The sequence below is a fragment of the Talaromyces proteolyticus genome (genome assembly GCF_021365285.1).
Source record: "Talaromyces proteolyticus strain PMI_201 chromosome Unknown BGW36scaffold_15, whole genome shotgun sequence".
Lineage (NCBI taxonomy): Eukaryota > Fungi > Ascomycota > Eurotiomycetes > Eurotiales > Trichocomaceae > Talaromyces > Talaromyces proteolyticus.
Window position 1 is genome coordinate 174,079 of NW_025764291.1, and position 27,208 is coordinate 201,286.

A 27,208-nucleotide genomic window follows, 5' to 3' on the forward strand; every position below is an offset into this window, starting at 1 on the left:
TTTATACTATTTCGCACTGACTTGTAGCAAGACTTTAGTCTGCCAAGGTGTGATACTGTCTGAAAGGGCACAGAGCAGCCAATAAGCGTGCGACCGAGGAAATGATCAGAAATACTGGAGCCATTAAAGTCATGTTCCTCTACTATGAGTCCTTAGACTCCGGGGGAATCAAGTTACAATCTAGTGATGTATACTAGTGCATTTCTGTTGTCAATTTAATGCCCCACCGTTCGACATTTGGTTTTGTGTTCAGTACGAAAAGCAACTTGTAGCATTAGCTATAAAACGATTAATCAAATATATTTCGAAATAAGACTTCAACACTTTTCCGGGCATAGGGAATCCAGAGGGAATTTCAAGCCCCATGAGAGACAGCAAGAAATTCAGATTGCTGCTTGGCTGCTCTGGAAGCCTCTGGGAAGTCGTCTACATCCATATCATAATATCCTAAAACAGCCTCTTCGCGGTTTACTATGGTAAAACAGCGTCCTCAACACCATCGATTAGCATCTGCTAGTTCAAATAATAAAATCTTACTGGAAGATACTTACCATTAATGGTAGTATCGGAGACAATGCGGATCATTGCAGCAGCTGCATCAGCGGCATTTGCAAATTTAACACCTTTACTCTTGATCACTTGCATTACCTCCGGAGTCACAAGCTTTGTTTCCACGAACCTGAAACCCTTAGCTAAATATATGGGATGAAAGGAGAAAGGAACCCACCATGGTGCTAACGTACAGACTCGAATTCCGTCATACGCTGTACTGCGACGCAGACACCTCATTACCGCTCGAGCCGCAAACTTGGACATCATGTAGATGAGCCGGCCAGGGACATCTGCATAACCGGCGGTACTGGAAAGAACAATTAAACAGCGGTCACGTCCTGTAATAAGTTCGTGTTTCATGAAGTAAAACCGGGCTAGATGACAAGTGTAAAGAACCCCTGTTGTATTGACATCTAGAGTTGCGAGGTCAGGGGCCTGAGGTTCTCCATTTATGACTGTTATTGGTCCAGTCATTAACGGCTAATCAAAGAAAAGTACCACCTGCAAGTAGAACTCACGTTCCCCCTTATAAACTGGGTCACTTTTTGAGATTCCAGCATTTGCAATGGCAACATCGACGGTTTTGGACGGGGAATGTTCCATTGCAGCTTTGAACATTGCCTTCTGGGACTCGAAGTCGACTACATTACATCGGACAAAGCGAGCGTTACTAGGGGAAATATCAAGTCAGGGTCATGTCAACTCTCTTCTGGATGGATAAAGGTGGGAATAGTATTTTTACGGATACAACTCAGCCTCTAAGTGCTTCCCCGCTTCCTCATTCAAATCACCAAATGTGACGAAGGCTCTGCAATCGTTAGATACCTATGGTGGGAAGAAATCGACAAATACACTAACCCTGCATTAGCAAACGCTCGTGTAGCCTCTTCGCCCATGCCACCAGCACCTTTCCAGATATCAGCTATAGCAATTAAAGAAGTGAAGAATAAGCCTTCAGTACCTCCAGTGATAACCACAGACTTTCCTGATATCTTGGTCAAATCTGGGACAACGGTACAATCCACCACCTTATTCTTATACTCTGGATAAGGGTAATTTTGCGCCATGATGTTCTAATTTTGAAGTTTATATCAGAAACCTGCGAAATAGAAATATAGTATTACCCTGCACTCGGTCGCTTTGCTAGGGTGCATATGTTGATGTTTTATAGTAAGTCCCCAAAGCTCTAAGGGTACGCTCGCTACCAAGATCAATATATGCCGATTAGCCTAAACTTTACGGTACTAATCTGCGTGGAGAAACCGGGCAATACAGGAGCCATCGGTATATTCCTCTACGTCGAAGACTACGCATTTAGAAGCTAGGATAGATACTTATGCTACACGCCAAGTTCATAAATATATAACTATACATAACAAGGTTCTTCATACTCATTTGCCCTTAGATCCTTGAGAGCATTTTTCTGAAGGCATACACCGAAACCCCGCGCCTCGCGCCGCATAATTAGACCGAAGATGGAGTGATAGAATGGCATTTGATAATGTCACTGGTCAGAAACCTATCCAATTATAGTAATTTGGCGATAATTAACCGAGTAAAGATTATTATCGGCTGCCAGTGGGTTCAAGGTCTGTGTTAAAAGTCGTAAAAGCTAGTACTGCGGCTTGACCCATCTCCGCACTCGGTTTAATGGCGGCTTTCTCCACACTCCTGACGGTTTATTCCCCCTAGTTTAAATATGCAGTCGAGCACCTCATATTGTTACACTAGCCAAGCTAAACAATGTGCGCGGGTCGTTTCAAGTATAGATAGGGTGGGGTAGTTGATGTAGACCAGGGAATGAAGACGACGGCAAGTGAGGTGCGGGGAATTCGGTTTTCGCAAGGTTGGGTCAGAATCTGAAGTTCCGACAAACATATAAAGAATAGCGGTCCGCTTTCATTAAAAGGCTCTGGGTAAACCGTCACCTCGAAAAGTCAAATCTGATACTAAGTTACAATTTCCGTTCCTACTTCTGGGGGACATTCACCATGGCTTCTTTTCAATTCTCTGCTACGAACCTACCCACCCAACTTTTCGTCAACAATGAATATGTCCCTGCCAAAAATGCTAAGACATTTTCCGTTCTCAGTCCCAAGGACGGATCCTTGGTCTCTGACAAGGTGCCTCTCGCGGACAAGGCCGATGTCGACCGAGCCGTTGATGCTGCGGAAGCAGCCTTCCCCGCCTGGAGGGCCGTCTCAGCAGTAGAGAGACGAGAAATCATGTTGAAGTTTGCATCATTGCTTGACCAGCATTCAGAAGCTCTAGCTGAACTTTCTCGAATCACGCAAGGTGCTCCGTACTTGGCCTGGGGAAAGTTTGAGATTGCTGTTGCGGCAGAGGCATTCCGGTATTACGCTGGCTGGATTGATAAGTTTCAAGGAGACGCCTATCCAGAGGAGGATGGATTTCTAAAAATTACCCGCCATGAACCCTTGGGCGTTACTGCAGGCATTGTACCTTGGAACGGTCCTTTAGGATCAGCTGGGACTAAGATGGCACCTGCATTGGCTACTGGCAATACCTTCATTTTGAAACCATCTGAGAAGACCCCCTTCGCATCACTTGGTCTTGGTCCATTAATCAAGGAGGCTGGCTTCCCCCCAGGCGTGCTGCAGGTTCTTTCAGGTGACGGCTCGACCGGTGCTTTACTTGCCTCCCATATGCGTATTCGAAAGATCAGCTTTACAGGATCTATTCCCACCGGTAAAAGAATCCAGCAATATGCAGCAGAATCTAATCTCAAGAGAGTCACCCTAGAACTTGGTGGGAAGTCACCTGCTATTATTTTTGATGATGCAAATCTCGATAATACGGTCTCTTGGTGCGTCAATGCTATTGCAGCTAATACGGGACAAATTTGCTTTGCTGCATCGCGCATCTATGTACAAGAAGGAATTAAAGAAAAATTCCTAGAGAAGTACAAGGCTGCTTTGCAGGAACGTGGTCAAGCGACGGGTGATCCAGACCAGCCAACCACTTTGATGGGCCCCTTAGTAGATGAAGCTCAATTCAAGAGAGTCACCGGGTTTATTGAGCGAGGTGCCTCCCAAGGAACCCTAATCCTAGGTGGAAAACGCATCGGTAACTCAGGCTTCTTTGTGGAACCCACCTTGTTTGCCGATGTCCCCCAGGACGCTGAGATTTACCAGCAAGAGATCTTTGGTCCGGTGGGCATTGTGAATACCTTCAAAACCGAGGGTGAAGTCATCAAGAAGGCTAATGCAACCGAATATGGCCTTATGGCCGGCATTTTTACTCAAGATATCAACAGAGCGTTGCGGGTTTCCAGTGCATTGGACTCTGGTATGGTAGGTGTCAATCTCGTCAGTCGCTATTTCCTGAATGCTCCTTTTGGTGGCACCAAGCAGAGTGGTATCGGCCGTGAAAATGGCAGGGCTGCGTTGGAAGCCTTCACGGATACGAAAACAGTAATGGTCAATTTGACGTACTGAATATGATAATGATGAAGGAAATGGCAAGCTGGGCTTCAATGTCGTATATAATTCTTCATTTCTGTCTCTACTGTGATCCGCAGGGCTATGTTTGAGTCATCAGTTGATATATTGCTTTAAACGTTTAGTAAGGAAAAATCAATATCATGTTGGAGCTGAAGTTATTTCGGAGTATACAGCACACAATTTCTGATACTCTTGGCAAACCAATCCTTCTCATTGAATTTATACAGGGTTATGGTTATTTAACTAGCGAATGCGCGGAGCTTGTTGAATTTGTAACGTCCAAAGAGTTCAATTTACTAGCCAGTGAACTCAATTTCATCTACATAGAGAAGAACAGTCTTCAACAGCCTATAAATTTATCATTCTACTCCGTGTGGGTGTTCCGTTACCACAGTGAGCGAATCGAGGAGCCTTTCAGTCTCGCTATATGCCTTGCTCCAGATCCTTTTGGGCATATATCCAGATTTCTTCTTGACACCCAACATTCAGTATCGAATACAGACTGGAGCCCTCCAATCTACACTTGATGATGATGTATTTAATTGTATTCACGTCGCTTACACTTCCAAGGCCATCCATCTATCTTCCAGGTGCTGGTCAGTAATTCAGCATGTAAAAATGTGTTCAAACGTGCAGTAAAGACGGCAAGATAGCGAGGAACAGATGGTATCTGATATCCCAGATTCCCTGTTAAAGTCTCTTCAACTTTATCTATTTTTCCGACGGAGCCTTGGAACCATGCGTGGTGGCCATTTTATTGAAACAATAGTAGGAGAGCTTCATAGAAAGTCAATTCCATATAACATGATTGCAACAGATCCGTCGTACGATTCCAATAGCTCGTTAAGTATAATATTTGAACTTTGAACTAGCTTCAATATCTACCGCTAACACACTAACTTCCAGCTTAATCTATTTGAAACCTCTTCGTGGCTCGAGAAAAAACGTACATGAACTTCTCATTTTCAAACCAAAATCTGCAACTTGATTAATAGCTTGAGGTTCCTCCTTTCCAGATCAGGTTTGGCATCTGTCTGGGGATAGATCATTCATAATATCAAGCCGTACCAGGATTGTTTCTTGCTTCAATCTTGTCTTTTGCCCCTTTGATTACCGTGGATAAGTCCCCAAGCGGGATAACAATAGGAAAATCAACCGACGCAAGAACCAATGCTATAAAAATGTAAAATCCGATTAAGCTCGCAGCCAATAGCAGGCCCGCACCAACATGCTGAAGCCTAGTAGCAGAGACAGCGTTGCCCTGAGCGAGGCTGAAGAAAGATCCTGTAAGACAACCAACTTTTGTCGATATTAGCCAACAGGATCTCGACGTATTAATTATTATAATTCACCTACCAGCTGGAATAAAAAGAGCGAATAGCGAAAAAAAGCATATATTCGTTCGGATACTTGCAATACCGAGTATTATGAGGATAATTAAGACTGCGATAAGGAAAAATCCAAATGTTGCAAAGAAGATAGCATTCATTCCCTTGGCTGGATCCGAAGGATCTGGAGAGTATGCACCATACGCATTGAAGCTAGGTTCTAGGGTAGCACCAAAGGAAAACCAGAATCCGCCTATAGATCATGTGAATATCAATAAAAAAATAAGCGGAGAATATCTGTAGGGAAAGAAAAAATCACCAAAAATACCAAACACAGTAGCAGGGTAAGTGTTGCCTATCGACAATTAGCAAAGATAGGATATATTATCATTCACGGGAAAATACCTAGAATCCATTCACCTACAGCTCCCAATATCAAGAGGAGACCACCAAGGAATACCATGGACCCGCTATGTGTCGTCAGTAAGCTTTGATTCCTTTCACTACAGGAATGGGCTTACACATTCGCAGCGTCGAGACCCCCTGCACCCTGCCACCCCATCATCACCATCGACAGTGGGGTGCTACAGAGAAGAAAACCACCCAAAGCTGTTAATATGTTAGTAGAGTGATAGCAAGGTTGAATAGTACCATATAAAATTACTTGCCGAGCGGAGTGGGATTTCCGAATGTCTGTCGTAGTTCTCCTTTGACCCGATTCTGAGGGGAGAGGTACAACTGCTCGAATAGTTCTGGCGGAATTGAAATACTTCCAGCTGTTCTGATGCGGTGTAGAGGATCATTTTTCTGTCCTTGCGAGGCAGATGGGGTTATTGATTCATGGTGGTTCTCATCACTAGTAGCAGAAGACATTTTGCTCATAGTAATATTGGGATCTCACGAAGGTACAAATTTTTGCCCTTTAGCTCTTAAGAAATCAAAACTGCAACTTACCTCCTCTCGTAATCGTGGTCTATAGTGTTGGGGTTCTGGAGTTTATATATCCCTGAGCTTGAGCTCGCCGAAATTGAGGTGGGAATGTGATCGGCAATCTGGGGTTTGGAGAATGCGGGGAATGGTGACAAAACAGGAAATTCCCATAACTTGCGCTTATGGTCATGTAATTGAAAAGCTTCTCGGGTTTCCATAAAATAAAGTTTGGTTCTTAACTCTCGGTATATTCCTTTTCGGACTCCTCAATTTTTGGAATTTCTCCAATGTGGTGCCCTATTAGTATGAGCTGGAGACTTATTATAACGAACTATGAATGTGCGATATACTCAGATGATAGATATATATTAGATACAGGGGATTTGGTAGGCTCTATAAAGCCAGTGTCATGCATAGAGTGGTTATACCTAGCCAGTTGATGCTATCCATAGCACAAAGACTCTATGTTTGTTTGTGACGCGTTATGATCATGAAAGTTATTACCCCTTATTTGAAATAGCTTAATCCACTCATTATTCACCTGGTACTAAGGCAAAAGTGTAGTGCTAACACCACTAGTTTCCCACGACAAGCTGCAACCTGCCTCCAACCAGCACCAATAACATGTCTACCACACAGGTCATTGTAGTCGATATCTCATAATAGAGTTAAGAGCTATGAGGTTTCATTATATAACCGAGTGATTATAATTTGGAACGCTGCAGGAGCCTAAAATACGTGTGCAATCGCGATATCGGGGAATTTTCTTACATTTCAAATAACTTCGGCATATGACTTTGAGAGTACTCTCACTAGTTGTGTACAAAGTTTGACATAGATGAGCCTCACTTGATTGCACATCCCTCCAGATGGGTGATATACAGGTCTGTTCACCCAATAAAACCCAACTAGTTGAGAATGGTGATCAAGAAGCAGGATACCCAAACTAAGCTATATGGGTTTCATCTCCAGGCTCTTGGCTGTACATACCTGACTAGCTCTCTCTATTCTTTACTGGCTACTCCAAAAGCAAGACGACGACTTCGGAGGAACGATGTCAAAGCCCTAAATCCTCATTCATTCATATAATTATTCAACCTGACACTGTATGATAATCTTCTACATGGGAGCCGTGCAGAGAGGGTTAAGTCAAGCATAAACGTTATTAAATCTGGGACGAATTCCAATTATGCGAGTTGTCAGAGAAGAATTCATCCAGCATGGAAGTTGTGTCCAAGGAACCAATCGGAAAATCAAATGACATGTCGCTGTTAGCAAGGCCCAAAAACCAGGAATAACTTCCAAGATCAGGCTGTTTATTCGGAGGTAGTAATGCGTCGGGAGATCCTTGGGAAATATGGACGATACCATGCTCCTGTTGAGGCTTTGGTAATGGTACGGAAATATTAGCGGAACGGATAGCGTCCTCAAATATTTTAACCAAGGCACCGATATATGACCAGGTCTTACTCATCTCTCGCAAAAATTCCAATTTCGCCTGAATGTGGAGCGTAGCCAGGATCTTGTTAAAGTCGCTGGTTGTGGGGTCTAATACTCTCTCCACATGCAATGCGAAGGCAGTGGAGACAAATGTAGGGCTAGGAATGGTAGGGTCAGTTTCTGCTGGTTCAAATAAAAATAAAGGAGACCTTGGCAACTTGCTAACTAACATTAGCCAACTATTGAACTGCCCATTATCCCGGCTCATTATTTTTTCAAGTGTCTTGTCGAGGTCAAACATGACGTTCTCAATCATTTGGGTCGCTCTTTGAATGAGTGGTTTATCGGCAGAAGGGGAACGCTTTATCATACGATACATGATGCTTTCACAGATATAACTCCGTGCAAGAAGAATGAGATGCCACGAAGTAATGCTGGTTCGCTCTAAAGTATTCACAATCCTCAGGTGAGGAAGCGACTCACGCCAGTCTTGAATTGCAACCTCTAACTCATTGCAGCATGTTTCTAGAGGAGTAGTTGCAAATTTTTGCCAAAACTGGACAACTTAATTCCACATGTTAGACATTCACCTGTGAGGGATGATGATGATTGACATACTGATTAAGGAAAGCCTTGAACTCTCTATCATATAGGATTTCTCCAAACTAGTAAACGGATGAAGAAGGTCCTGGAAATTGGAAGGAATGATTTCTTCCTCCCAATCAGCCTCGGTCAAGTGGGATGCATCGTGATCAGTATCATAGAATCTGCGTATAGTATCCATTCCATTGAGAGCCATAACCGCATCCCAGGTATAAAGAGTCCACCAAATTCGCCGAAGGAGCTTCCCCGCAGATGTATGTAGTCTCTGGCGAACTGAACGTCGGTGAAGTCCCATTTTTGTTGCTATGCACACAGCATTTGAAATCCAGAATCGATAATCCCTGGACATATAATGGGAAACGTGAGTAGTACTAAGGATGAGAGAGCCCTGTAAAAGCCGTAGCTGACTCTTTTCAACGTCAAAGTCATACAGTAACTTGGCCCTAGTAAAGAATGTTTCCTGGGCACTTGAATGATCTTGGAAACCGGCTGCATTCAGCAGCTCTACTGATGCATATGAAACGGCACTAGCCAGCACAGCCTGCAGCAAGAACATTGATACAGTTTGTTGTAGATACTCTGTTACGAACTTGACACGATCAAATACAGGCACACACAAATATTCAGATTGAAAGAATAGACGCAGTAACTCATTGCTGACCGAGGTTAGCAATCCGATTCACTTTAACATAGAGAGAAGCCTACCAGACTGGCTGTGGAGGCAAGGTCCAAGCGCCTTCCTGGCGCAAATATGTAACGCCTGCATTGCACAAGTTTGTCTTATCCCCTCCCTGGTCCGTTGATGGGTCAGAGCGGCAGGCTCCTTCTTGAAGTAATTGATTTGGAGCAGCAGAACCAAGAGTTTCATTCAGAATTGTAATCGGGTTTGTTCCGTCGTGATATCTCAACGCGCCGTTGCACTCCTTTGGCTCTGAGATTAATTCACTAAAACCTGTTTTACAAGGTTGCTCATGCACAAATTGGAGAAACATCGGCGCGGCCCGCGGTGTTGGATCACTATTTTTACATCTTGCGTTGTCTGGGGATGACGGCCAACTGAAAAGGGGGGGGGTGGAAATGATCTGTTCTCGAAGGCGTGGGTTGCTATTCATTGATGTCCCGCTCCCTATGTGTGACTCTACTGTTGTTGCCCTCAATTGAGGCGGTGTTGGCTCCTTACATAATCAGCCTGGGACAAATGTGCTAGCGTCGTAGAAGAGCTTTAGTTACATTTAGTTGCGCAGTATTTTCTGCGGTTGGTGTTTGAACTGAAGATGTTTGATGGTTGGTTTCGGAGTGAGCGCACACGCGGTCTCTGTCGTTTGTTACCCTTGGTGAGATATCACCCCGTTCCCGCCTGAAAACGGTTAGCAATTTGGCTTTTAGTGAATATTCTGCGACACATAATACCTATTTTTCCCGTCTTTTGGGAGTAGCACGGTGCATAAATGAACACGACCCTTATTAGTGCATCGAGAACAAGGTGTTCCATTTATGGCCGCATCACACCGCACTTTTTGCTCGTGGCAAGGGGCGCAAGCACTTATCTTTCGTCCCGGTAGGGATGGTTTCCTTGGTATGGCTGGAGTTCCTGAGGAGATTAGATTCCTTTTGGCATTCCATTGCAGGGTCACCATAATGACAAAGTTAGTAAAATGACGAGATTCAGATTTCGAAGGCAAACAGAAACTGAATTTGAAGATAAGACTACAGAGACGTTCTCCCTCTAGTCCAGTGCAGGGATTCTCTGCGGAGAAAATCTCAAATAGGTCTTGTTACACCCAGTGGATCCTAAAGGTCACGTCTAAGTCGGCATGCTCCTGACTTGATCCAATCCTGACTACGTCATTTTATATTTTCAGCTACCCCAAATTCGGCTAAATGGGTCCTTTTGGCAATAGCTGTCAGAGTGTTTTCGGCTTACAGAATACCGCGATCATCGAATTCCGGTTTGATCTAGTTCACTCAAGGTAACACTGAAAGAAGGTTTATTTTCTCCATTCCCGGCCTGCACCAGTGCTAATGCAGACATAATCACTTCTCCAATTCATCTAACTTTTATGTATTAGTATTGCATATAATTATCTATAGTGACAATCATTTGTTTTCTAGCTAGATTAGTCCATATTTGGCACTTATATCTTCCTTTTCTTCTTCTCTATTAACGTTTCATACAGCTGCTTTACCATCAATTTATTTCCTTTCTAATCTCTGTCTGCAGGGAAACATGATCCCATTAGAAAATTCCCATTTCCCACGACGAGAATGAAATGTCTCTCTGGATTATTGAATTTCGTAGGATCTCGATCTCCCCTCCCACAGTTAACCTGGATTCTCAATCTGTCCTCCGATTTCCTCTCTGTGTCATACACCACAAGATGAACAACCTGGGGTTAGCTTAGATTTTTATAGTCCAGGAATTGAAAAGCGTGTTGGAGAAGCCCCTGGTTCTATTAGAAATTTTCTGTGACACTTTAATCTAGCTAGTACATAGAAAGCAAGCATGGTAATCATGATCACAAATGAAACTCCTCTCACGACCTCATGATCGAAAATTTACGGAGTTGTGGTCATGCTTGCAGTCAATGTTGATCTCGAATTTGCTTAGGAGGAAGCACGCCACCAGGTGATTCATCCGTCCCGAGATAATAAGAGATATCACCCCCATTAAATTCGACTAGGGCAAATCCATTACCTAGGTATTCAAACGGATTTCCACTCCAGTACTTGATATGGTAGTCCTCAAATCTGGGCTCCGAGAGAACATCAAAATATGTCAATCTGGAGCCGGGCCACATTGCAAGCCGGCCATTTTTATCACCATTCTTAAACCAGCTTGAGCATGGACCGGACCAAGCAGTGCGTTGGATATAGAGATCTGCATGCTCAGCAAACTTTTGGCAGACATCGTAATCGGGAGTGACGGATTTAATATTTTCTTTTTGGATTTTTTTGACAACTGCACTGATATTTTCTACCAGCATTTCACTAACAGCAATATATGAACCGTGTCCGAAAGGCCCATACGGGCCAGCTATGGTGAAGTAATTCGGAACTAGATCTATTATTAACGGTTTTCCTTTCACATATCGAGCACATTTGCCATACCGTCTGGCATAGCAATAGAAAGGTAAGAGATGAGGTTCTTGCGAAGAACATCTTGAACATTTGAGCCGTGCGCAATAATCGGAAACTGTGGAATCCATGAGGTATCAAATCTCCAGAAGAAGTTAGAATAGCTTTCATTCCAGTTGGCTTTCATATATGCTTACCCTGTGGCACAAATAATTACATCCACCTTGTGTTCGTGACCTGCGTGATCAATAAAGCCCTCTTTGGTGATTCGCTTCATCATTTCCGTAAACACTTGTACATTTGGACGTGATAGAGATTCAAGAAATCCGTTTCCGGGCTTTTAATTGAAGAAATAATGTGAGTGAAAGGTCTCCCTTCAGTTGTTTTGTAATAAACTCACCGTCGGACGTCTGCATCCAACACCAAATTCAGTTGGGATAATCTTTTTCTCAATATCAGTTCTGCCACCCAACTTTTCTTTCATCTGGAGGGTAGAGAATGTTTTAGCCTCCTCAGCCTGTGGAGACCCTTTGAGAATGAATTTGAACCTCTGATTGAGTTCGTCTTCAATTGCTTTGCAATATCTTTGGTGATCGAGGGGATTTTCTATCCATTGCTGCTTTTGTTCTTCTGTATCTAAAATTATCTTAGACAGGAAGCTAGAAAAGAAGCAGTGGTGATTTTACATTCAAAATTGGTGCCATTAGGACCTGCATATTGCTGTGCAAACCCAGCCGTAATCCAGGTTGGTGATCGAATCCAAGTATAAAGCTTGTTGACCTTGGGCGCAATATATGGAATGACCTGAACCCCACTGCTTCCAGTGCCGATCACAGCCACAGACTTCCCTTCATATCTGGTGTCAGGGCGCCACTTTGCGGTGTGGGTGATTTGTCCTTTAAAGTCTTTCAAGCCTTCAATTTCCGGCCATCGCCATTTGCTACAGTCGGTCAGTTAGATCCGGCTCTCAGCGATAAGCCGACAGAGCTTACTTCAGAAACCCCCCATTGTTAATGAATACTTCGGCAGTATCAAGAAATATTTGACCCGTTTTCAGGTTCTTTACATGGATATTCCAGACTCCCTCCTCTTCATCCCAATATGCGCCTCTCACTTCATGATTAAGATGGAAGTATTTTCTCAGGTCGAAAAAATCAACAACGTCTTGAAAATAATCGAAGATTTCCTCTCCGGATGAGTAAAAGTGTTTCCAGTCGGGCTTTCTAGCCCACGTGAACTATCCAGATTATCAATAACTTCAGTATTCGATGCCAGTCATCATGGACGTACCTGATAGTTATTTGAGGGCACATCACATGCAACACCTGGATACCTATCCGGCGTTTAGATGTTTTGAATCAATTCGCAATCAATCGACAATCTCTTACTTATTCTCGTACCATGTACCCCCAACTTCGGGATTCTTTTCATAAATGACCAATTTCAAATTATTCACTTTTTCTGGCAAGATTTTCGCTAAATTGATACCAGAAACGCCTGCTCCTAGAGAAACAACACGAATTGGTCTCTCGCTACCGCATGGCATCTCTCGAATGCGATATCCATTCCCATTTTCCCGAGGCCAAGAATATTCGTCGGGGAGTTTCTCAAAATCTGGACATCCCGGAGGAAGATATGATTCCGATTGAATAGATCCCATGGTAACAAAAAGCCGCGCGGTTGTCTCAAATATCACCAGATATCACTTTCTGAGACTGTATTCTTGCACTCACTGGTAGAATTTATATATTGTTTTCGTATTTCGCTGATGCCTATTTCGGTCATAAGCCGAGACCGAATTAAGGATAAAGTTTTCCGTTTTTCCGATGCTAGATCTAAGGCACGGCTTATTTACCGACCGAAGCACAAATACAAGCAATACGCCAGAATATGGCATCTCAGTTCAATAGCACAGTATTATGTTAACTACATTGTAAATGAGTGTCCTTATCTATAGAAGTGGTGCTTAATTGTTGTGGACTTGGATCTACTATAGTTGTCACTGGAGGCTTTCAACCCACAACCCAACCCAAGGTGGATCATCATGCCTGCATTAATTTTCTTATATTAGAATCTTTACAAAACAGTTTTAATTCTAATAAAAAACATCTCTTGGCCGAAGACTTTATAAATAATATTTTAATTCGAAGAATCAGCAATTTATGCACGCCAAGACCCGTTATGCAAATAGGGGCGTTACATGTGGGTTTTCGTTTTAAGATTTACATAACAGGTCATATCTGCAACTTGACCAGGCCGTCACATTTTGAATGTGCTACACTGTTAATCAGTGACTTATATTTCGAGCAGGTACTTCCCTCAAACTATTGTAAGGTCAAAAGTAACATATATATAATGGTATAAAAGAGAGTTATATATTAAAAACAAGAGCTTCAACAAAGTTTTTAAACATTATATACAACATGTTTGTCAGAGGTCTATAAATAAAGATAGAAACGATGAGAACAATCAAATTTCAGTCTTTTCAGCCTCCTAAATGCGGGCCTTACGCTAAAAAGGCATTATTTGGTAATGGGCAGTGCCCACCACAGTGGGTTGCAGGCTTATAAGCTTTGCCTCATGTCAAGCATGGCAGCGCTTCAGCATTATTACAGCAAAAATGACATCTAAATATTTCTTACCTAGATAATTTCGGTCTAGAGGTAATCTTCAAAGTTATATGTAATAAAACACATATTTATACTGCTCATATTATGCTTACCGACCTTATTCTCTAAATCTCAAGCAGGCTTCAAATATCAAAAGGACATCATAACACCTAATTGAGACTGCTAAAAAAGACCGCAAGTCATTGATGAGCGCGGCTTGAAGTACTTATGTCATATAAGATACAATACTTCGTAGAGTACAGACAATATTCAACGCGAAAGGGTGGTATATACCTTACTAGGTTATATATCTATATAAGTATAATTTACTCTACAAAGCTTTGTATACGTTTACATCACTTAGTTTGGATCAACCTCTACCTACGTGACTCCCTCTAATAGTAGCAGACAGCAGTAGTAGACTCTCATTGAATATTATGGTTAAAAAGAGCATCTCTTAATGTTTCTGAGGTCATGGTAGTCCAGTGCCAACATTGATTTCCGCCCCATAGACGGGATGTGAATCCTCACTTAAAAGCCAGACTATCGAGCGGGCCACATCTTCCGCAGATATGAGATCCAAACCCCAGTCTTTCCAGGCCTTCTCAAATTCTTCCTCAGTTTTAGTGTGGGTGATAAATTTCTTGAGCATCGGAGTGGTGGTTGCTCCTGTATATCATGTCAACACTATACCCATTCATGTCTTATATTGCTGGAGCATTTACCTGGAAGAACAGCATTGACTCGAATTCCAAAAGGCTTTGTATCCTTAGCCACACTGGCACTGAAGTGCGAACAAGCTACCTTAGAAACGTTGTAGGCATAGACATCACCTATATGCTGTCTAGCAGCAATACTGGCCACGTTTACAACGGAACGCTTGCCAGGGGCTAGATCTTTCATTGCCTTCACTTCAGCTTTAGTGCAATAGAACACTCCATTCAAGTTTACGTCCATCACACGATTCCATGCCTCATTGGATTCTTCTAGAATGGCGGGTGCCTGGCGAACGCCTAATGCTTGGGGGATTCCTGCAATATTGGCTGAGCCGTGAATATCACCAAATTTAGCGACCACGTCCTCGACCCATTGATTCACGGCAGCGGGGTTGGTCACATTGAGTTCAGTAAATTGCAGCTCTGTAGACGGGTTTATTTTCGCAATTGAATGCTTCAAATCTGGAAATCCCTTTGAAGAGACATCCGCAACTGCGATAGCTCTCGCCCCCCGCTCCGCAAGTAAGCGTGCAGTGGCTGCTCCCATGCCGGAAGCTCCGCCGGTAATTGTGAACACCTTTCCCGCAACAGTGGCCATAGTAAGTGATAAGGGAATGCAGTAATGGGGTTGAAAGTGTAGATTAATAGGGGGATGGTCAAAACGACGTTTACGGAAGAAGTCACTCGACTATATAGGGAAGGAATAAATTGCCATGCCTTTAAATATAGTGTATTCGGTGTGATTAGTTGGATTCAATCGGCTTTTGATCTCGGTAAAAAAGTAACCTAAACCAACACAGTTTAATTGGGGTACCATTATTCCCCAGCTAGCCCTGAAAAAGTATGCGGAGTACATTAGGGTTGAGAAGACATTAAATCGCGGGGAAAGGGTCGTTAGTGTTCTAAATGTCGCAAAATAAGTTTTTATTTATTTTTTACTTAGTTATTAACAAGAATTCAATTCACGTGTGAAAGGTCCAGCTTAGTGGATAACCTCCACAGAGAGTATTTCATATATCTCAGTCTTAGTAAAATCACTGTAAAAATGGGTAGAATCCCTTGTAATTCGATTCAATCTCCTCTTTGATAATGTTTCTGAAGGTCCCTAATCCTCCCCAGTAGAACAGAATCGACTTTTTCTTTCCAACCACATTCGCACCAAAAATCCATGAATCAGTTTTTGTAAACAAACTTGAGACAGCAGCTTTTTCGCAGAGTTCACGCCATTTCGCCTCAGAAGCTTCCGTGGTTTCCAGTACAACCTTTCTCCCTGAAGCATCAGTCTTGCGGAGTTCTTCAGCTCGTGCAATCACCCCCGAAAGGAATTCCACTTGGGATTCAATAGCAGGCGGTATATTCGCGAAGACAGACTTTGGTCCCAGGAGGAGGAAGAGGTTTGGGAAGCCAGAGACAGCACAACCAAGGTAAGTACTTGGATCAGCTTCCCAGTGCTCCTTCAATGTTTTTCCCCGACGGCCTCTAATATTTAAATTTGCGTAGCTTCCGTCAACAGCATTAAAACCAGTGGCGCAAATCACAACATCAAGCTTATGCTCAACACCATCAATGGTCTTAATCCCATCTGGGGTGAATTTATCGAATGGGGCAGACTTGAGATCCACAAGATCCACGTTATCCTGATTAAATGACTCATAATATCCAGAATCGCAGAGTGGACGGCGCGCGAACATGTCAGTGGGTTTCAACTTCTCAGCCTTCTTAGGATCCTTCACAATCTGATCAATCTTGTTCCGGATGAAATCGGCAGCAGTCTTGTTGGCAGCTTCGTTTGTAGTGATATCACAAAAGGTGCCAAACATGAAATGGAGGCCATTCCCCCGTTCCCAAGCCCTTTGATAGATCCTATCACGGTCTTCGTCCGATACGCTGAGAGCGGAAATGGTGCTCTCCTTAAAACCCATAGCAATAAAGCTTCCTCTTACTTGGTCCCATATCTTCTCATAGTTGTCATTTATATTGTCCCGATACTCCTTTGTTGCCGGTATATTTACCGCGGGTACACTGTATTGAGGGCGTCGTTGGAAACAAGTCAGATGCTCCACCTCGGGGGCCAGAGCAGTTATCACTTGGATTCCAGTCGAACCACAACCAATAACTCCAACTTTCTTGCCTTTAAAGCTATAGTTTTGGGGAATATTTGCAGTGTGAAAGGCATAGCCTTTGAACTCATCCTTTTTAGGAATACTAGGCCAGTTCTCGTTATTTAGGAGACCCAAAGCAGTTATTAGGTAGCGAGCCTTTAAATGGCCCTGGGTCGTCTCCACTGTCCAGATACTTAGATCTTCATCGTATTTTGCACCGAGGAACTCCGTGTTGAATTGTATATATTTCCGGAGGTCATGGCGGTCGATGACATGCTCAAGATAAGCAAGAACCTCAGGTCCGTGGACATAGTGGTTTGACCACTTATATGTTTTCAGGTCCTCAAGATCCCATGAGTAACGGTAGGCAAATGACCATGTATCACTCAGGGCACCAGGGTATCTATTCCAATACCATGTACCTCCAGGCCCCCCTGCTTTGTCAATGACTTTCACAGACAAGCCCAGCTTCACTAATCGATACAATTGGTATATCCCGGCAAAACCGGTCCCCACCACAAGTGCATCGTATATTTTCTCAATTGCCATAGCGATTGCTATATCACGAGAATAACTATATTGTGGATAGGTAGAGCTATGGAAATGGTTGAATTTATAGAAATGCAATGGAACAGTCTTCTCGGTATTTGTATTCCAAATATGTCCTCGATAAGTGTATGGAAAAGCTTTACAGATGAACTATATCAAGACCATAGTTCGGTTTTCAAAATTATTCTTCATGCGCAATTCCCCATTCAGATAAAGTCTTCCCCGAAGTGTGTAGATGTTCCCACCCAGTAAGCCTCCATCATTTCAACAAATTGCCGACATATCTTACTCTAACAGCAACGTTGAGTTCTCCGAAATCCGGGTTTTCCTTTAAGGGCGTGGATTGTCACCCCTCATCAGTTATGTTTTCTAAATATTATTTCATCTCGGCATAGAACAGAATGCCATCCATCCATTGGAATCAGGTGCACTCTAACCCACTCGCATCGTTGAAAATACTGTGTCTTGCTACATTGCAATCCATCCCTGTCCTCTTACAAGGTCTCTTTGTCCCCTGTCGGCTGCGACCTCTCGGGTTTCGAAATGCCCTTGCCCGGGTCTGGTTAGGAAACATTTTTTCCATACAAGGAACCATTCTTTATAGTCCAGCGCAAGATCATTGTGAGCAGAAAATTGAAGGTTCCGATTTCGAAGCGTACATTATTCCATCGACCAACACAGCTGAACTGCAAGAGGCCGATGCAATTGTCATCTTCGCCCATGGCGGGGGCATGATATTCGGACATCCCTTGCAATATACCAAGACCTATCGAAGATGGACCGCATATGCGCAGAAACTAGGAAAGCGATTGGTGTTTGTCTCAGTCAGATATCGTAAGATGGACTTGATTTTCCTTTGACAGGCAGGTTACTAAATAGTTTTTCAGCCTTGTCAGCTACTCGGAAATGGCCTGCTCAGCGAGATTCAATGCTGGCTACTTATCTCTGGGTGTTGCAGAACGGCGTGTCTCCGAACCGTGTAGTGTTTGCAGGAGACTCAGCGGGTGGCAATCTCGCCACTCTGACAATGCTGAATCTTCGAGATACTTCTTCCTCCGTCAATTTACCCCGTCCCGCATCTGCAGTTCTTCTATCCCCCTGGTTTGATATGACCTGTGCTCAAACACTAAGTTCCAAAAATGTCAGAAATGACATGCTGTTCCATTTTGATGCTACAGTCTCATTCTTGAATGACACCCTCCGGCCCAATAACCTTCCATTTGATACTCCTGAAATCTCAAGTTTACTAGCGGATAGCGTTGCCGGCTTACCACCGCACCTGGTCGTATACAGTTCAACGGAAATTCTTGCCAGCGACAGCAAGCGATGGTGTGATCGGTGTCGTGCCGCGAACATCGAGGTAACAGAAGTTGCACTCGAGGGTGAAATGCATACTTTTGCGGTGGGGTGGCCGATCTGTAGCTCTCCCGTGCAAGTGAAATGCGATAAACTCATTTGCGATTATATCATTGACCATGTACGCGACTAATAAATCCCTTCTACCCTAGTTTTCTATCAATTGGTTCATATGCTATAGTATACAATGTACGTCAACCCCTACCTAGCTCTTTGTTCCAGAACTAGGGTTGAACAAACATCCGTACCACATATATATAGTCTTACTCTGCTGATGTCTTCTCAACGAACTGTCCTTCGAAATTGATCTTAACGTTAACCAATTAGTCTTTTGTCTAAGGTTGGAAGTACGGTTGGGGCGATCCTCAAGCCTTTAAAGAATTGCTCGTAGAAATGAAGCCTATTCGCTCCCACAGCAAAATAATTGCTTCTGACCTTAGTTATATACGCACCACAATACAGAAAGACTATCTAAGACCTTCCTACCACGCGGGGTGCCTCAAAGGTGCCCTTACTTAGAAGCCCTGAGGCAAGATACACCATGTCTCATTGTTGCGCGTATGACACTTAAAAGGAACTTAGAATTAAAAGCAAATTGATTTACAGAGTCATATTTACAATCCTACCTAAGTAAATTTGTTTGGTTATATGTATATCTACCCAAGTGTTGCTATGGAAATTGTTATTGGTAAATACCATGAATTCATATCTTTATTTCTCCTTTAGTTTCCGTGGCTTAGAGGCTAGTGTTTCTACCCAAAACCGTGAAGAAGCTGAGTTTCACTATATCTGAAAAGAACCTAGAAGTTGGAGGTATATGGTTTGAGAATAGGTATCTAGATCTGGCGGATGACAATACTTCCAACAATTATCAGGTATAGACGGATAACTCACCTGCCGACTGATGGTCTTTCAACTAGTAAATACTCAGTTCACATAGGCTACAAAGCCAGATTGGAACACTTTTCACCCCCTGGAGAAGAGATACTTGAACACTTCATCGATGCGGTAGATCGGTTTGATCTCTGCAAGTTCTTTAAGTTCGAACATTAAGTAGTGTGTGTTTACTGGATAGCGGAGAAGAGCCTCTGGCAAGTAAATCACAGGGTCGATGGATATTATGTACAATTGTTGTATACTATTCACATAGAAACAGTCAAATAACATTCCTAATATTCAATTCAATATCTGATGCTCACAGCGGCGTCAAAGCATGTAAAACTATTACTCCCCTTATCCATCATGTATATCAAGCGAGAGGCATACGATTATGCTTCAGATTTTTCAGATATCGAAGAAATTGACCTTTTTGTTTACACTGTGCTCTAACGGTGGGATGGTGTAGTCGACGATGGAAGAACCTCTTCCGGCGACTGGGACCGTATTCAACCAAACTGATTCTAATTCTTTTGAACCTGACGAGGAGAATTATGTTTTAGAATTTAGAGATGGTTCGATTGGGGATGTAGAATTACTGATCTACCTTTCGGTCTGCGTTCCCAAGTCAAGTTGAAGTTTTGCAGACAACAACAAAAAACCTTGAATAGTGAAAGATTACCTTTCTTCTCTGTATAGTTCTTATGAGCTGTTACCTAACTAGGTAATCTAATTGCCGAACTTCACAGGAAGTGCTGGCAGTCTCGGTTGAACCCCACTTGGATTTTTGGTTTTTCTACGCCGAAACCTTGACGGGTAAATGTCGACGGTCTGCTTTGAACTCAAGTCGGCCTTTATACTCTGATTCTCACCAGCTAAATACATGGGCGAAAATAACGGGAGAAAGGGGGACATGCGCTGTTCTCGGACTTGGGCGAGCATCTCGTCATTATCATTATCTCGAAAGTTGGACAAGGATGAACTCGACCTCGATTTGGCCGGAAAGCATACTCATCTCGGAGCCAATAAAAGCCCTGATTAATCTCCTTTTAAACCTTCTAGATGATAAATCTGAAGGTGCAGGTGATCGCTTGGCTGATGAAGTGTTTACTAAGGATGGATACCTGGGTGCAGCCACCCACTGTGCGAGAGGATCTGATGGTACGCAATACAATCCCATATCTCTCACACGGATATCTCTTAGTAGACAATATCCTGATTGAAGGAACAAAGTAGAAATTCGACAAGTACTGGCGACTGCCTGGGTGAAAGTTGAATCTCGCCGTCACGTCTTGAATCGTGTTTACGTCCATAGTGATTGGGACATCTTTTTCCTAGGCTATGTCAATGTGTGTATGAGGTCTGGCAAGAGCTTTGACCAAGAGTTCTTTGGTCAGGTAGTCATTGACGATCCAAAAAGTCCAACACCTAAAGTAAAGTACTTTAACGCATGGGCGGTACGTATGACATCACGTTTCATCTTTGTTATGTTACCCTATCCGCTCCCCTGTCGGACCCCAAAGATAAACAGTATCAACAAAGCAGCGGGTGCCAATGAAAGGGATTGCAGGACTCATTAGCAATACAAACCATGTTCGCGGAAGATAGATAGGATCTACGTGAGAAAGTCGGGGAATAAAATACCTATAGAATCGATAACACATTACGTGGTACCTTAAAGAAGCGACTAAATGTGAATGAGAAGAATACTAAAGATATTTAGCAACAGTATCATACAACAGCTGCCCTTTAGTTAATACATTTGAGAATTGATCAGTACTCTAGTTATCCTATCTATTCACGCCTCACAGGCTTTTAATGATAACAACTTGTAGCACTAGTCTACCCAAGTAGCAACTCTCTTCCCACCATCTACAACTAGATCGACGCCAGTTATCAAACTGGCCTTTTCACCTGCGAGAAATACGCATGCTTCCGCAATCTCCTCCGGAATACCCCAGCGCTTGACTGGGATAGTATTAATGACGGGAGTATAGTTGGCACCCCGACGCTCAGACTCGGTCGATGCTGGAAGATGTTAGACTCCTTCTGATAATGACCAACTTCTTAAGAGATTCGAACTCACTTGGAGTTTTCACCCAGCCAGGTAGAACACTGTTCACTCGAATTCCATCCGTGGCATAGGAAATAGCGTCAGTCCTAGTCATTCCAAGGACTCCGGCTTTAGTAGCAGAGTACTGTTTGCAAAGGAAGTTTGTTAAAATACGAAAGATAAATAGAAGAGCATAATTAATCGCTTACTCCACCTGAGTTCGGGAATGACATTAGACCAAACAATGAAGAAACATTCACAATTGCGCCACGTTGTGCTGGCGCACCAGTCCTATTAAATAGCTCCGTTAAAATTGAAATGAAAGATATATTTTCTTCCGCGGTAGGGATATAGTTACCTAGGCCGGAGCTCTGTGTTCTGCTTTAACATCTGCCGGATTTCAGCTCTTTGGCAAAGCCATGTACCTCGTAGGTTCACTGCAACTAATGGATCGAATGAGGACGTTTCAAGCTCATGAGTCCTAGCCCGGGGATTGCTGGTAATTCCAACATTGTTCACGGCATAGTGGATACCCCCAAATGCTTTCACGCCAGCGTCAACAAAATCTTGAACCTCAGTCTCCGATGAGACATCTACTTTCGACACAACGGTCTGCACGGAAGAATTGATGGCCCTAAGTTCTTCGGACACAATATCGAGGTCTTTCTTGTTTACATCTCCAATCACAAGGCGTGTGCAGCCTTCCTTCACAAAAGTATGGGCGATGGCACGGCCAATGCCAGAAGCAGCACCAGTGACCAAGGCCACTCTGTGGAGAATCGTTAATCTAGCACCGGTTATGGTTTAGGGAAGAAATCATGTTACTCACCCTTTCATGTAAGTGAAACCTTGTACCATTGTGATAAGAATTATTTATCCATAAAAATGGTAGTTTCGAAATTGGATATTTGCACATTCTCGAATCGCCATGTTATAAAGTTATCTTATACCTAGAGCGCCGAACATTCAGTGTCGGGTAATGCGAGGTACAATACAATTACCCTTAAGCAGGAGTGGGTCTGTCGGGTTACGGATGCTGTTTTCGGTATATTCCTAATCGGTCAAGAGCGCGGGTTACATTAGGGGAATTTCATACTCAGGTTTATTTCCTACCCAGCGAGAAGTGTTATTTATTAACTATTTAAGTTAGCTACCTAGTTAGTTAACTAGCTGTGATGAGTCATCATAAGTGATCTTCCCTGGGTCGTAAATGTTAAGTTCAATCAGGATACCTTATCTAACTACGACTCAGGGGAATAATGCCCATTATTCCAAAGAGTAATAATGGATAAAGTTTTGGGCTGGGTGTCATAAATCATTTTGTGCAAGCTATGCAGTCACAATTGATCATCTGCGTAGCTGGATTCCAGTATTCGGTTTAATCAGAGCTGTAACTTTCGTTTATGCCGACCATTACATGGTTTAATACAACAGCCTTGGGTATTTTCGGCACTCAAGGGTCATTTTTGGTATTTCTTACATTTAGCAACTAGAATTTTGACAACTTATGAATCTCTGTAGGCCTCAGCTTGATCTCTAGCAACGGGATAATGGTGGCTACTTTCCTTTAAATGTTAATGCCCTCTCCAGCAGCCTTTCGCCACCATAATTTCAAGTCTCGTTAGCAGATCAACGTCCCAAATGCGCAGTTAGCGACCCTTGTTTTTAGCTCCCCTACCTATCCTATCTTAAAAGAACATCGATTAAAAGACCATCGGTGCTTCCTAGATGCTGCCAAATCTGATACCTACTTTTTAACAATGACGATTCTGCCTATGGAGGTAGCAATTTGCTCCTTGTTTCTATGAATTAGGAACAAAACCGGTAACCATGTTCTGTTCATTTTTAACATAAACATATTTATGGTTAGTGATGATTTTACTGATATTAACCCTACATATATAGCACGCAAGCTGACATATCAATTAAAGGATAGTGGTGCAACTTATTGGATATGTATTGAAGATATGATTCAGACAGGCATTGAAGCAGCAGATTTGGCCGGGCTTAACCCAGACCGGGATTTTGTTCAATGATGCACTTTACTGTGTAGATGGCACACAACCGCAGGTTAAGCTCTCTCATAAAGACTGTCGTTATTGAAGAGAGTTTATAGCATCGGGCGAAGGAGGAAGCCAATTCATCTAGGATAAATTCTCTTAGCTTAAGATAGCTAACAGGGCTTTGTTACTTAATTACTCAAGTAGTACAACTAGGGTATCAAAAGGAGTCAAGGTTAGGTATAAAAATATCTCCTCTAGAGGATTATTAGGCGGCGTTGGAATGGATATATGCGGATGCAAGGAGCTTGAATACCGATTCTCGATAACCTGGCATTATGGGTGATAGTGCGACAGGTGGCCTAGCTGCAAGTGTGCAATGTTAGCACGGGATAGAGGACTATCTTCTCTATTAACAAAACAGTCCCCTATGTACTCAATGCTAGATGATCGGATTCATAAAACCTTTGTCTAATATTCAGCTCTTCAAGTAGAGTTGATACAATACCACCTAAATTCTGCTCAAACTTTGTTCCTTCAACTTCAGTAAACTCTACAAGGACTTATAAATAAAATTCTGTGTTAAAAAATATCCTATAATAGCAAGAAATGATACGTCTTTATTACTTGTCCACACATGTGATAATAATACAATAGTTTGGAAACTAATAGCAATATCCTCGATGAATTGTTGTCTAACTCAAACTCACCTGCAATTTGTGATGTAAGAGTATTTTGTGATGTAAATATGAGAGATATATTAAGGATATAATTAATAATTTGTTGAAAAAAGGCGCTTCCAATAAATGAAAGGACCATATCTTCCGCATTGATCCATCAAATGAGCTTTTCCAAATGGTCTTCATTATATCCTTATCGCTTTATTGTTGAAATGCTGAGAAAATAGAGGGAAAAATTGAGAGAAGCACTGGTTAAGGAGATATGCTGAATTCTATTTATTGCAGATAAGTGATTATAGATGTTCGTTTTGCACGGCTTCAAAGACAGGTAGAACTTATAACAGCTTAACACTATAGCCTCCCGATACATCAGCGATATGGAATATGCGATACACTTAGGATCCTTAGTGCAGAGTGGAAATACAAAAATAATGGCCTACAATATCGTCTAGTAAAAGATTGTTCTGTGGTCTTAAGTAGTGCTGTAACAATGCTTTAAAAAGTGATAATGATCAAAGTTTAAGGTGGGCCAACAATAGCAGCAATTAGCCAAAATTCCAAAGCATTCTTGTGCGATCATAGCCTCAGCCAAGACAATCCATATTTAGCAGTCGGGGACGTATTCAAGTCTTGTGAGTTGAACTAATTGAAGTTTTGGGCGTATCATACCGAAGGGAAGGTCATAAACACCTGAACGTTTCCTCAGGCAAGTCCGCCTTCGGACCAACCCCGCAAATATGGGTTGGGGTAACGATGGCATTACCCCACACGGGCTAAAAATAAAGTTTAAAGGCTTCCATATAAGAACTTCTAATCTCCCATCACTACGTAGGATCCAGAAATCTTAGTCTTTTGGAGCCACAACATGGACCCTAGTCCTACTCCCGCAACTCGGGAGACAAAACGGTACATTACAGCTCTTAATGAAGCCGGAAAGAGCATATTTACTGTCTCCCCTGATCTACACTATCATTTTCAAGGAGGAATCAGTTATTCCCGCTTATATGGAACGAATGCTACTCCTCCCAACAGACATGCCAATGCCGATATCAAGCAATATTTGTCACAGGATGGTGATGTGAACATTACCTCCTTCTCCAATACTGCGATTGCAATACCAGGGGGTATCAATTTTATTCAAGCAGAGATCGCTCCTTCCGCGATCTTCCCTTGGCACAGAACACTTTCAGTGGATTTTGTTACTGTGATAGATGGAGTCATCGAAATTGAAGTGGAAGAGGCAGGCGACATGGCTAAAAAAATACTTCTGAAGCCAGGGGTGAGTCACATCACTGAACTCGCACAACTATTCGTTCTCATGATTAACTCTGGGTAGGACTCTGTTATTCAAAGAGCAACAGTACATCGATGGATAAATCCATCATCCACGAGTTCAGCGCGATTTGTTGTTACCACCGTATCAACTGAACTTCCAAGCCATCCAAACTCTGTTGATGACGCAGCAGGGAAATATGATCCATTTCTCATTCCTTAATTATATATGTACCTATTTTCCTACCACAATCTACGTCTAATTCTATTCTAGTAATATACCTACAACATTTTTAGTTGTTGTCGCTCATCAGGCATGGTGAATATGGGTTGTCCCTGGTGAACACCAGCTGCATACTATGTTTCCATTACTGATAGTTTCCTGCTCCCAAACCTTCCACATAATTTTAATCACGGGTATAGTGTCTGTGTTAATATATATAGTTTTATTTTGTCCGCTGTTGCAAGCGACGACTATTAACCTTTATGGGGAGAGAAATTTTCCGAGCAGCTGCGACCGCCGTAAAAAGAGGCTCGTTCAGAAGGGACAATTCAACGGTTCTATATGAATTGAGTTCTCAACCTTTCTCAACCCTCCCCCACAGTTGGGAGCTGGTATACGACCCACTTGAACGTAGTATTTTGGTTTCTATATCCGACAACTAGTTGACGCAAGTACAATTGCCGACATAAGCCCATTTGTGTTTATCCGTGCTATAACTGGAAAGCCGTTAATTCTCGGCTTTTTGACGTGGAATACTCTGCTCGGGATTAATCTCAACTAATAGGAACCGTTTTCAAATGTCGCAAAAATTCTTTTTTATAACTATCCCGAATTTCTCCAAATAAATCATTGTCCATTAAATCTACCCATTTTGGCACACTTAACCTCCCTCTTACACGTTAATTCTGAAATTACAATAGGATCTAGTTTGCTGACGCGGCCGATCATGTTCTGTGAGATTATTGTAGATTGCAAAAATGGTGTGGTTTACCTATTTTATATACAGTCATTTTCAAACTAACTTATATTAGGAGTCGATCCAGACCAAAGGCAATCAAGTTGCTCCTGCAGAGCTGGAAGCTATTCTCCTTGATCATTGGCATTCCATTGTAAGCTTACCTGATCTTATACCTGGAGCCTCTACCTCTTCTCATCTATCGTGGAAATCTGATTACTTATACGGTATCTAGCAATAATGACGAACACCCTCGAGCGTACGTTGTGATAAAGAAGTAAATGAACGCAACAACAGACGAGATTGCTACTTTATTGTTAGAAGTCTCCTACACCAAACGTGTTTCCTGGGAGGAGTCGTCTTCTTGGACGCTATTCCTAAGACAAGCTAAGGCTTTGTCTTTCTAGCTTTCTCAGCTGGTATCTTCTTTTCCCGAACAGGCCATGCAGTCGGCCCATCCACAGAGTTGCCATGACAGCCCGGCACACTGAGTAATTCCCGTTGCATTGTGCGGTCGAGTCCCTGATATTCATGCTCTTCAAGTTGCTCCCAGTATTGTCAGAGATTTATTGTGCGTTCGACTGCTGGCTTGGTCTCGTTAAGTCGCAGTACTGCGGTCCCGGACTTGTTCCAACAGAAGCGCA

At 42.7% G+C, this 27,208-nt stretch overlaps 10 protein-coding genes across 10 annotated transcripts; 3 read left to right on the top strand and 7 right to left on the bottom strand.

Moving 5' to 3' along the window:
• Positions 1–355: 355 nt before the first annotated feature.
• Positions 356–1,619, bottom strand: BGW36DRAFT_307914 (uncharacterized protein; the record flags this gene model as incomplete). Its single annotated transcript, XM_046212285.1, has 7 exons — positions 356–489; positions 552–679; positions 728–1,007; positions 1,071–1,222; positions 1,295–1,360; positions 1,411–1,459; positions 1,514–1,619. 7 exons carry the CDS (start codon positions 1,617–1,619, stop codon positions 356–358), a joined length of 915 nt encoding a protein of 304 aa, XP_046065692.1.
• Positions 1,620–2,543: 924 nt separating this feature from the next.
• BGW36DRAFT_441466 (aldehyde dehydrogenase) lies at positions 2,544–4,010 on the top strand (the record flags this gene model as incomplete). The annotated part of the gene is made up of 1 exon (XM_046221557.1): positions 2,544–4,010. The coding sequence occupies one exon, from the start codon at positions 2,544–2,546 to the stop codon at positions 4,008–4,010; it is 1,467 nt and encodes a 488-aa protein (XP_046065693.1).
• A 1,063-nt stretch (positions 4,011–5,073) lies between these two features.
• On the bottom strand, positions 5,074–6,217 carry BGW36DRAFT_308386 (GPR1/FUN34/yaaH family-domain-containing protein; the record flags this gene model as incomplete). The annotated part of the gene is made up of 6 exons (XM_046212326.1): positions 5,074–5,315; positions 5,373–5,597; positions 5,664–5,699; positions 5,750–5,814; positions 5,866–5,928; positions 6,009–6,217. 6 exons carry the CDS (start codon positions 6,215–6,217, stop codon positions 5,074–5,076), a joined length of 840 nt encoding a protein of 279 aa, XP_046065694.1.
• Positions 6,218–7,439: 1,222 nt separating this feature from the next.
• BGW36DRAFT_433347 (uncharacterized protein) lies at positions 7,440–9,309 on the bottom strand (the record flags this gene model as incomplete). The annotated part of the gene is made up of 4 exons (XM_046221261.1): positions 7,440–7,872; positions 7,945–8,278; positions 8,333–8,973; positions 9,023–9,309. The coding sequence occupies 4 exons, from the start codon at positions 9,307–9,309 to the stop codon at positions 7,440–7,442; spliced, it is 1,695 nt and encodes a 564-aa protein (XP_046065695.1).
• Positions 9,310–10,899: 1,590 nt separating this feature from the next.
• On the bottom strand, positions 10,900–13,052 carry BGW36DRAFT_433348 (FAD/NAD-P-binding domain-containing protein; the record flags this gene model as incomplete). The annotated part of the gene is made up of 8 exons (XM_046221262.1): positions 10,900–11,372; positions 11,426–11,535; positions 11,590–11,729; positions 11,793–12,028; positions 12,079–12,332; positions 12,385–12,629; positions 12,683–12,725; positions 12,781–13,052. The coding sequence occupies 8 exons, from the start codon at positions 13,050–13,052 to the stop codon at positions 10,900–10,902; spliced, it is 1,773 nt and encodes a 590-aa protein (XP_046065696.1).
• A 1,421-nt stretch (positions 13,053–14,473) lies between these two features.
• Positions 14,474–15,315, bottom strand: BGW36DRAFT_308527 (oxidoreductase; the record flags this gene model as incomplete). The annotated part of the gene is made up of 2 exons (XM_046212338.1): positions 14,474–14,670; positions 14,727–15,315. 2 exons carry the CDS (start codon positions 15,313–15,315, stop codon positions 14,474–14,476), a joined length of 786 nt encoding a protein of 261 aa, XP_046065697.1.
• A 436-nt stretch (positions 15,316–15,751) lies between these two features.
• On the bottom strand, positions 15,752–17,368 carry BGW36DRAFT_365116 (cyclohexanone monooxygenase; the record flags this gene model as incomplete). The annotated part of the gene is made up of 1 exon (XM_046214620.1): positions 15,752–17,368. One exon carries the CDS (start codon positions 17,366–17,368, stop codon positions 15,752–15,754), a length of 1,617 nt encoding a protein of 538 aa, XP_046065698.1.
• A 93-nt stretch (positions 17,369–17,461) lies between these two features.
• Positions 17,462–18,952, top strand: BGW36DRAFT_412167 (Alpha/Beta hydrolase protein; the record flags this gene model as incomplete). Its single annotated transcript, XM_046219204.1, has 4 exons — positions 17,462–18,202; positions 18,256–18,845; positions 18,906–18,913; positions 18,934–18,952. Exons 1-4 carry the CDS (start codon positions 17,770–17,772, stop codon positions 18,950–18,952), a joined length of 1,050 nt encoding a protein of 349 aa, XP_046065699.1. The 5' UTR covers positions 17,462–17,769.
• A 2,485-nt stretch (positions 18,953–21,437) lies between these two features.
• Positions 21,438–22,511, bottom strand: BGW36DRAFT_401734 (oxidoreductase; the record flags this gene model as incomplete). Its single annotated transcript, XM_046218780.1, has 5 exons — positions 21,438–21,628; positions 21,687–21,798; positions 21,863–21,944; positions 22,012–22,422; positions 22,483–22,511. The coding sequence occupies 5 exons, from the start codon at positions 22,509–22,511 to the stop codon at positions 21,438–21,440; spliced, it is 825 nt and encodes a 274-aa protein (XP_046065700.1).
• Positions 22,512–25,198: 2,687 nt separating this feature from the next.
• Positions 25,199–25,828, top strand: BGW36DRAFT_433353 (uncharacterized protein; the record flags this gene model as incomplete). Its single annotated transcript, XM_046221263.1, has 2 exons — positions 25,199–25,612; positions 25,670–25,828. The coding sequence occupies 2 exons, from the start codon at positions 25,199–25,201 to the stop codon at positions 25,826–25,828; spliced, it is 573 nt and encodes a 190-aa protein (XP_046065701.1).
• Between the last annotated feature and the right edge of the window lie 1,380 nt (positions 25,829–27,208).